The 10037-nt window shown below is 39.5% G+C and overlaps 1 protein-coding gene across 1 annotated transcript; it reads left to right on the forward strand.

The window, feature by feature from the left end:
* The first annotated feature begins 1259 nt into the window (after positions 1-1259).
* On the forward strand, positions 1260-7674 carry LOC110495753 (uncharacterized). The gene is made up of 5 exons (XM_021571161.3): positions 1260-1727; positions 3872-4106; positions 4287-4393; positions 4492-4579; positions 5618-7674. Exons 1-5 carry the CDS (start codon positions 1554-1556, stop codon positions 7201-7203), a joined length of 2190 nt encoding a protein of 729 aa, XP_021426836.2. The 5' UTR covers positions 1260-1553; the 3' UTR covers positions 7204-7674.
* The last annotated feature ends 2363 nt before the right edge of the window (positions 7675-10037 follow it).

A 10037-nucleotide genomic window follows, 5' to 3' on the forward strand; every position in this document is an offset into this window, starting at 1 on the left:
AGGAAAGTTTAGGTTTGTTAACACAGCGTCCAAAGAAGGGCCAGATGTATACAGAATGGTGCCGTCTGTGTAGAGGTGGATCTGAGAATCACCAGCAGCAAGAGCGACATCATTAATATATACAGAGAAAAGAGTCGGCCCGAGAATTGAACCCTGTGGCACCCCCATAGAGTCTGCCAGAGGTCCGGACAACAGGCCCTCCGATTTGACACACTGAACTCTATCTGAGAAGTAGTTGGTAAACCAGGCTAGGCAGTCATTTGGGAAACCAAGGCTATTGAGTGTGCCGATAAGAATGTGGTGATTGTCAAAGTCGAAAGCCGGGGCTAGGTCGATTTTGCACCTCCACTTTTTTTTTTACCAAAAAAGTTTCATAATCCATTGGATAATTTTTTTAATGTTAACTTATTTTTGAGCTAGTCTGTATAAAAAATATATTATAAATAGTATAATTGCGTGATATGAAAGCATTTTGCAAACCCGCTCCCCTGTCGAACCAAGATAAATGGTTTTGACCACAAAAGTTTTGCTTCACTACATGCTCCACTGCTTTGATTTGTGTAATGTTAGCTAGAAATCATAAGTGCCAATCCAGATAATGTGTAAACTCCACATAGTTGTGCTCTGTAGGTGTCATTGAGTAGGTTGATGCCCCATGTCATGGGTACACAATCCATAGCTAGGCAGTACAATATGAATGTTCAAAACACAATCGACCGACTGGGAAGGGGACAGTCAAAGTCCTGCAAAAAGAGCTACGACGCTAATATCTGTGTAAACTTCACATAGTTGTTTTCTCTAGGGGTCACTGAGAGAGAGTAGGCTGGTACCCCATTTCATAGGCTAGGCTATGCATATAATTATGCCCCCAACCTCTGATTCCCGCTCACTGTCTATCAAAAACCATCTTCTCTTTTCCTAGTTATATTCCATTATATTCTAGGCAAGTCAGTTAAGGACAAACTGTTATTTTCAACAACAGCCTAGGAACTTCCTTGTTCCGGGGCAGAACGACAGATTTGTCAGCTCGGGGATTCAATCTTGCAACCTTTCGGTTACTAGTCAAACACTCTAATCACTAGGTTACCTGCCACCCCAATGAAGTTCTGAATTATAATACACCCACAGTGCGATTTAAATGTAATAAAATGAATCTTTCGACGAATTTATATGACAACATTCCAACCTTATTAAGCATTATCTAGTCCAATTGTGGCATGTTTTCACAATTATCAGTTTCAATGGAGGGCTTTTATTTTGAAGGCGAACCGCCGATTCCACTAGTGTTGCTCACGCAAATAATGTTGTTCATGACACACGCGTTGTTATCGTGGTCACGTCAGATAGCATTGTCCTACAAAACGCTAAAGCTTATTAAACAACTTTACACAGGACAACTGGTATCGTGTTTATCCGTTGAATCCACACAGAAGACGGTTTTTTGTTAATTAAGGATTTACGAAAAAAAAGGTCGCGCGACGATTGTGTACGATTATAGCTAGTAGCTAACGTTAGCTAGATTACGAAGCCAAATGTCTGCATAAAGTTACTGCATGAAGTTACTTAACAGGGACAACATGTCTAGCCTTAACAGTCGCAATATTTTCGAGAAAGAAACAACGTCGATTATGACTTTTATCGTTGAGACGGCAGTAGCAGAAATTAGCCAACTGTTTTTGGACAACGAATCAATCGCGGCGCCAATACCAAGTAACCTGGGAAAAAAGGTGAGCAACGTTGTTACAAAGATTGTCATTGTTTAATAAGCAAGTGTTAGTTTGGATCTTGTTGGTCATTAGACCAAGACCGTGGCAAAATATTGACTATCATTCTTATAACCGGGGTTACAATTTTTCCAAACGGAAAACGTTTTGCGACTAAAACTAGTTTTTATTGGACAAATTCAGGTTAGTCCCGCCCAATAGTATATTATAGTGGGTGCTGTTCTGAAGTCACCGTCCGCCATTATGATACAGTATTTCAATGTAATGTTTCAAGGACATATACATTCATTGAACGATTTATTTATTGGGGAGTGCAACATAAGAACTATACATATTTAAAAATAATTTTAAAAATCATGTTTTTATATTTTAAATTGTTATTGAGGAATTATTGGCTTCTCTTCAGTTCATACAATACTATGTATTGTTTTTTTTAGACGTATGTATTACAGTGTCTGTAATGGAGAAAAAAAAAGACGTATTTATCTTCCACAACATGTAGCTGTTGAAATGAAAACATGTACCTCGCCTCTCTACAGGACAAAGAAACAGCGTTGATGACTATAATGTAAAGCTGGAGTAGTTAATGCATGATCCCATAATGTTTTCAATATTGCTAACCAGTTTAAGTTACATCTGATGTAAATGTATCTTAGTACAATAAACCTAGGAGTGGGTTCACTCAGACTGTTAAAATCTCTGGGTTCAGTGGTGGCCTTTTTGTATATGTAGTACTAGGTGGCTGCTAATGTAAACTACATTCATTGTCAATGCACAATATTTGTTCAACAGTTGTGAAAGGCCTATTAGAAAATCCATAAGAACAGCAGTTAAATTTGATACATGTATCACCACTTCATCCATGCTTAATAACATCCACAACAATGGGTTATCGTTTTGTAAGCCAGCTAGTATAAGCAGACATTTGCGTACATGCGTTGCTGCGGTTGCACAGTACCACAAGCTGTCAAAATGAACCAAAAAGTACATTTTCTACACAAATAAATTAGATACAACATATGAAATGTCTTCCCACATCCCTTGAATTGGTGCTGGCTATATCCATATCCACACATCGTGGCATTGTTGACTAATTTGAAATTTTAACGTAGGGATATTGTTTTTCCCAGATTCACTTCAAACGCTCTATTGGCCAAGACATAGCGGCAGCATGTCGGAAATCGTTTACTCTAGGAGCCAAACCGAAGCAAATATAACCAAACGGGGAGGGACCTACCCAAATTTGATCAATCGAAACTGTTGTTTTTGTTGCACGACTGCTGGTGGTAAACCATTTCCATTACAAACCGTTTGTTGCTACGGTCTGCGACTAATGAATACACCCCTTGGCATTACCTGGTCAGACCAATGGGTCAGCCATCAACCAAGCCATAACATTAAGTTTAGAAGGAATTCTCTCCTTCTAGTTGTAACGAACATACAGTACCAGTCAAAAGTTTGGACTCATTCCAGGGTTTTTCTTTATTTGTACTATTTATGTACATATTCTTTATCCCTTTACACTTGTGTGTATAAGGTAGTAGTTTTGGAATTGTTAGCTAGATTACTCGTTGGTTATTACTGCATTGTCGGAACTAGAAGCACAAGCATTTCGCTACACTCGCATTAACATCTGCTAACCATGTGTATGTGACAAATAAAATTTGATTTTATTTATTTTCTACATTGTAGGATAATAGTGAATAAATCAAAACTATGAAATAACACATTTTTTAATGAACCTTTATTTAACTAGGCCAGTAAGTTAAGAATAAATTCTTATTTACAATGATGGCCTACCCCAGTCAAACCCTAACCTGGACAACGTTGGGCCAATTGTGCGGGACTCCCAATCATGGTCGGTTGTGATACAGCCTAGGATCGAACCAGGGTTTGTAGTGACGAACAGTGCACAATAAAGTATTAAATCCAGTTGTTAGATGCTAACCCCTCCCAAAATCAAAAATGTTTTACATGTTATGTTCTCACTTTGCACATGCACCTGTCTGTTTCACACATGTTTGTCGTATTTAAAGTCTAGTATCTGGGCCAGTGAAGTATAACTAAGGAAAGTAGCAAAGTAAAAAAATAAAAAATTTAGTGTAACTTTGTTGGCTTCGTTCTAATATACTTCAATCTCTCTCTAGAAACAGGTTGGCACCATTATGCACCTTTTGACAAAGGAGGCTGTTCGTAAAATCTGTAGACTATTCCTAGAGGTCTCTGCGGCTTTACAAAATGAAAATGAGAAGCTGAAGATCAAGGTGGAGCAGATGGATAAAGATCTGAAGGCGATGGTTGAGAAGGGTGAGGGGCGAGAAGAACTGAAAAGACCAACCCATATTCTGCACAATGGAACGATCTTTAAAATTAAGCCAGTTGGTGAGTGTGGGCCCAGCAACTCATCACTGTCTATTGAATATAGCAAAGGAAAGCTTGTTTGTATGGTTTGCTTGTACTGATAGTTTGTCTTCCACCTGTTTGTAAAGGGATGTGATGCACAACAGCACAATGTCGTTCAACGCAAAGGAAATGTAAAGTTTTATTTGCTTGTTATTTAAGATCTCCCAATGATGCCTGTTAACAATGTGAAGACAAACACAGTGGCCTCAGCATTGCTCAGCATGGGAGATGTCAGTCAAGTAAACACTGTCATCGTACGGGAAGAGGTATGTTCTTGTAACTTCTGATCATCTTCTGTGTATGATTTTAGCAAATCTGACAAATGTCTGTTTTATATTAAATTAATGACTTTCCTCTATTCCAGACTACTGCGAGAAATACAGGCTCTAGCACCGACCCTGTGAAGGAGAGGAGTGAGGTGAAATCAGGAACTAAAACGTCACTCATTGAAGGTAATATCCCAAAGAAACAAAACTGGATGTTCCAAGTACACAACTATGCTTAAACCACAACAATAGACCACTTTTGAGGTCTCAGATTTATTTTTTATTTGATATTTTATAGTGGGAGGGTGTAGTTTCCCTTTAATTCAATTGTGCACCCTGGCAAGAGACCTTTGTGTTTGGCAAGCGGTGTTTCTGTAGCCTACTGTATAATGTATAGTGTGCATCCTGTGGTGTGCATGTGATTGCAAAGTTTGCTAAACAAATGCCCACCTGATTGATACAAATCATCATGATATCATTCTGCCAGGTAGGCCTACTTTGTAGTCAACATTTAGTTGGGAATGTTTTTTGGGAAAGCCTTTAAAGGACAGTTTCGGCATGCTAACTGGCAAAAGAACATACAGGCATTACTTCTTCAGAAAGTTCCAGGAAATACAAATCACTGATGCATTCTTTTCTTTTCATGAATTATGAGAAACTAGTGCAATTAAACACATTTTTAAAATTAAATTCAATACATTTTTAAAAATTGTATCTGTCCATTTCGGACCATTCAGTCAAGACTTCAGACCAAACATTTTAAATACCAGGTATGCATATCCACCAATTCTTGCCTTCACATTCACTGGTAGGCTAGATATCATAACTTGAAATGTATTTTCTACTGCTTTCCTATGCCTACCGCTCTTCTGTGAGCTGCTCCACAACCAGTTGTTTGAAAGCTGCACGCTCTCGCGTGAATAGGGTGAAGGGCTCGACTTAAAAAAAAATATATATATATATATATTTTTTAATCAATTAGCCTAGATTGAAAATTATTGGCATCATTATTATATAATATGGATGATTGACTGGCCCGGAGGGTTTCCAAAACCTCCCTGAACCAGTGGGCAGCCCTGTAAGTCGAGCCCTTCACCCTATTCACTATATAGGGGTGCCATTTGGGACACAGCCGTATAGTTGTTGCTGGTACAATTTTGGATTGTATTGAAAGATGGCTGTCAAACCAGTAGCATAATGCCTGTATATTCCTCTCATCTGTAGGTGCTGCAGAGGCTTACAGTAAACCGACAGAGACTTCTTCTCTTCTTCTCTCTGTGGGAGACTCACGTGGACTGAATACAAAGCCCTCATTTAGAGACACTGAATTCAAGGGTGAACCTATGAGAGCTGTTGTTCCAGAGGAAACAGGCAGCGGGAGAGGCAGTCATGCAAGAGAAACAAGCAGCCGTACTGCTAATGGCACAGAATCCACAGAAAACAGCCACGGAATACAGCAGAGCATTTCCAAGCCGAGGAAACCCTTCAAGTGTGACATATGTGAGAAGACCTTCCACGCGAACTGTCTGTTGAAACGCCATATAGCAGTTCACAATAAACCGAAGGGGCCCTTTAAGTGTGACATTTGTGCGAAAACCTTCCGCCTGAACTGTATGCTGACTCAACACATGCAAACTCACTCAAAAGAGAAACCTTTCAGTTGCAAAGTTTGCGGAAAGAAGTTCCGTAGTAAGACAAATCTGAAATCACATGAGTTTGTTCATGCAGAGGTGAAACCGTTCACCTGCCTCACTTGTGGACGAGGTTTCGCATCAAAGTACATGCTTGACGTACACCAGCGAGTTCACACAGGTGAGAAACCATACAGCTGTACTACATGTGGAAAGAATTTCAGTATATCTCAAAACCTGAAAACGCATATTAGATCTGTACATACAGAACGTACAGAACGGCCACACCCATGCTCCCAGTGTGACAAGACCTTCTGGCGTCCCGTCGAATTGCAGGAGCACCAGGTAGTTCACACAGGGGAGAAGCCATTTAGATGTGAAATATGTCAAGCTACTTTCAGCTTTAAGGAGAACCTTACGAGACACCATCGAATCCACACGAAGAAGAGGCCGCACACATGTGAGGCGTGTGGAAAGACATTCATTCAGTCCACCAACTTAAAAGCTCACATGCTAGTTCATGGGGCATTAAAGCCATTTATGTGTGACGTTTGTGGAAAGACTTACCTTTACAATTATCAACTGAGAATTCACAAGCTATCACACGTGGCTGATGGAGAGGGGCACTCAAGAACCAGAAAGAACAAGGCCAACCAACAAAAACAAACCGACCAACCAAAACCCTTCAGCTGTGAGATATGTTTGAAGGGCTTCAGCTCCATCGGTTCTCTAAAAACACATGGAAGAATTCACACAGGAGAAAACATATACACTTGTTCCACATGCGGAAAGACTTTTCTCCATAAAGTTACTTTTGACTATCACCAGAAATTACACACTGGAGAGAAGCCCAATGCTTGTGGTTGTTGTGGAAAGAGATTTATTACAAAACAATCTCTTAAGATACATGAGCTGATCCATACAGGTGAGAAACCACACAAGTGCAGTGATTGTGGGAAGACTTTCGGATTTATCGGTAATCTTAAAAGGCATGAGCGAGTCCACACGGGAGAGAAGCCTTTCAGCTGTGATGTCTGTGGGACACGATTCAGACAAGCCAATCATGTCAAAACCCACATGCAAGTGCACACAGGAGTCAGGCCATACTCCTGCAAGAGATGTGGAAAAGGCTTTTCTGATTCAAGACACTTCAAAAAGCACAACTGTGTCAGTAGCTAACGCAAATCTTCTGATCGCACTTTCAGAAGTAAGAAATGAGGATTACATGCCATGATGCTACAATCTCAATAACTTGGATATCAAATAACTTGAGTCAAATGTGTATGAGTCTGAATAGTGAAAGACATTGGGTTTTGTTGTGTGGATTTCCCAAAAGATTCCATAATCTTGGCATGTAAATGATTTCTTTACTGTGATGATCACATCCCTAATATTAATTGTCCAGTGAGACTTTTATTCTAATAGACAAGTCCATATATTAACTACACTATTAGGTTGGATGGCCTTATGGGATTCTTTTGGTGCAGGGAAGGGTTAACAAATACCATTTATGCAGGGTAGAAACTAGGAGGGTGATGATGACAACAACAAAAAACTGCAGTCATTTGTGAAATAAACTTTACTGTTGAAACAAGATATTTCAAGGATTTTACCAAAATAAACCTGGAATAAAGACAATATTACAATATTGTATTTTGTTGTAGTCCTTTCTTATTGAGTGTCTCTGACTGTGCCTTCCATACTGTAGTACAGAGATCAAGTCTCCTCTCCAGAGTGTTGCCTCTTCTGGTGGTGTTTTCTGTCGTTCATTTGGGAGAAGCTTTGTCCACATTCTGATCAGTGGTACGGTTTCTCTCCAGTTGCATTCTCATGTGTATTGTGAGAGTTATTTTGGAAAAATATTTTTCCACAGCAGGAGCACTGGAAAGGTCTCTCTTTATTATGCACCCTTCTCACATGAGTCATCACATGAACGAGAAAAAGTATTTCCACATTCTGAGCAAGGATAGGCTGCTCTTTATCCAGAGAGTTTGAACTTGTGTGCTTGCTTGTGACACTTAAATGTTTTTTCAAGAGCAAAACTCTTCCCGCAATCAATGCAGTAGTACGGTTTCTCTACAGTGTGTATTCGCTGGTGCTCTCCCAATATATACATTTTTCGACCATTTTTCCATCCTAAAATTTGGAATAAGCCAAGGCTTTGATTTCTGGTCAAACAGAAGAAAAAGGGGTCTTAAATACAGTACCAGTCAAGTTTGGACACACTTACTCATTCAAGGGTTTTTCTTTACTTTTACTATTTTCTACATTGTAGAATAATAGTGAAGACAAACTGAAATAACACATATAGAATCATGTAGTAACCAAAATAGTGTAAAACATATCAAAATATATTTTAGATTCTTCAAAATAGCCACCCTTTGCCTTGATGACAGCTTTGCACACTCTTGGTATTCTCTCAACTAGCTTCATGTGGAATGCTTTTTCAACAGTCTTGAGGGAGTTCCCTCATATGCTGATCACTTTTTGGCTGCTTTTCCTTCACTCTACGGTCCAACTCATCCCAAACCATCTCAATTGGTTGAGGTCGGGTGATTGTGGAGGCCAAGTCATCTGATGCAGCCCTCCATCATTGTGGAGGCCAAGTCATCTGATGCAGCCCTCCATCATTCTTGGTCAAATAGCCCTTACACAGCCTGGGGTCATTGTCCTGTTGAAAAACAAAAGATAGTCCCACAAGGAAAAAAAACAGATGGGATGGGGTATCGCTGCAGAATGCTGTTGTAGCCATGCTGGTTAAGTGTGCCTTGAATTCTAAATAAATCACAGACTGTGTCACTAGCAAAATACCATCACACCTCCTCCTCCATGCTTTACGGTTGGAACCACACATGCGGAGATCATCCATTCACCTACTATGCGTCTCAGAGTAACCAAACATTTCCAATTTGGACTCATCAGACCAAAGTACAGATTCCACCGATCTAATGTCCGTTGCTTGTGTTTCTTGGGCCAAAGCAAGTGTCTTCTTATTATGTCCTTTAGTAGTGGTTTCTTTGCAGCAATTCGACCATGAAGGTCTGATTCATGCAGTCTCCTCTGAAAAGTTGTTGAGATGTGTCTGTTACTTGAACTCTGAAGCATTTCTTTGGGCTGCAATTTCTGAGGATGTAATGAACGTATCCTCTGCAGCAGAGGTAACTCTGGGTCTTCCTTTCCTGTGGCGGTCCTCATGAGAGCCAGTTTCATCATAGCGCTTGATGGTTTTTGTGACTGCCCCTGAAGAAACTTTCAAAGTTCTTGACATTTTCCGGATATACTGACCGTCATGTTTTTAAAGTAATGATGGACTATCGTTTCTCTTTGCTTATTTGAGCTGTTCTTGCCATAATATGAACATGGTCTTTTAACAAATAGGGCTATCTTCTGTACACCCCCATACCTTGTCACAACACACCTGATTTACTCAAACGCATTAAGAAGGAAATAAATTCCACAAATTAACCTGAAACAAGGCACACCTGTTAATTGAAATGCATTCCAGATGACTACCTCATGAAGTTGGTTAAGAGAATGCCAAGAGTGTGCAAAGCTGTCATCAAGGCAAAGGGTGCTACTTTGAAGAATATAAAATGTATTTTGTTTAACATTTTTTGGTTACTACATGATTCCATATGGGTTGTTTCATAGTTTTGATGTCTTCACTATTATTCTACAATGTAGAAAATAGTCAAAAATAAAGAGAAAACCTTGAATAAGTAGGTGTGTCCAAACCTTTTTGACTGGAACTGTACATCCAAACAATAATGTTGAAGTAAAGACCCCTGCCAACTAATATCAACATTTAGACTTGCAGAAACGATTTCCCTTCTGTAAGTTTAAGAAATATTGCCTAATGTCTTGGCATTCTGTTACCAAAAACCCAACTTTAAAAATATATATACAGTGCCTTGCGAAAGTATTCGGCCCCCTTGAACTTTGCGACCTTTTGCCACATTTCAGGCTTCAAACATAAAGATATAAAACTGTATTTTTTTGTGAAGAATCAACAA

This window comes from Oncorhynchus mykiss, chromosome 18 (genome assembly GCF_057628025.1).
Source record: "Oncorhynchus mykiss isolate SJ-2025 chromosome 18, ASM5762802v1, whole genome shotgun sequence".
NCBI lineage: Eukaryota > Metazoa > Chordata > Actinopteri > Salmoniformes > Salmonidae > Oncorhynchus > Oncorhynchus mykiss.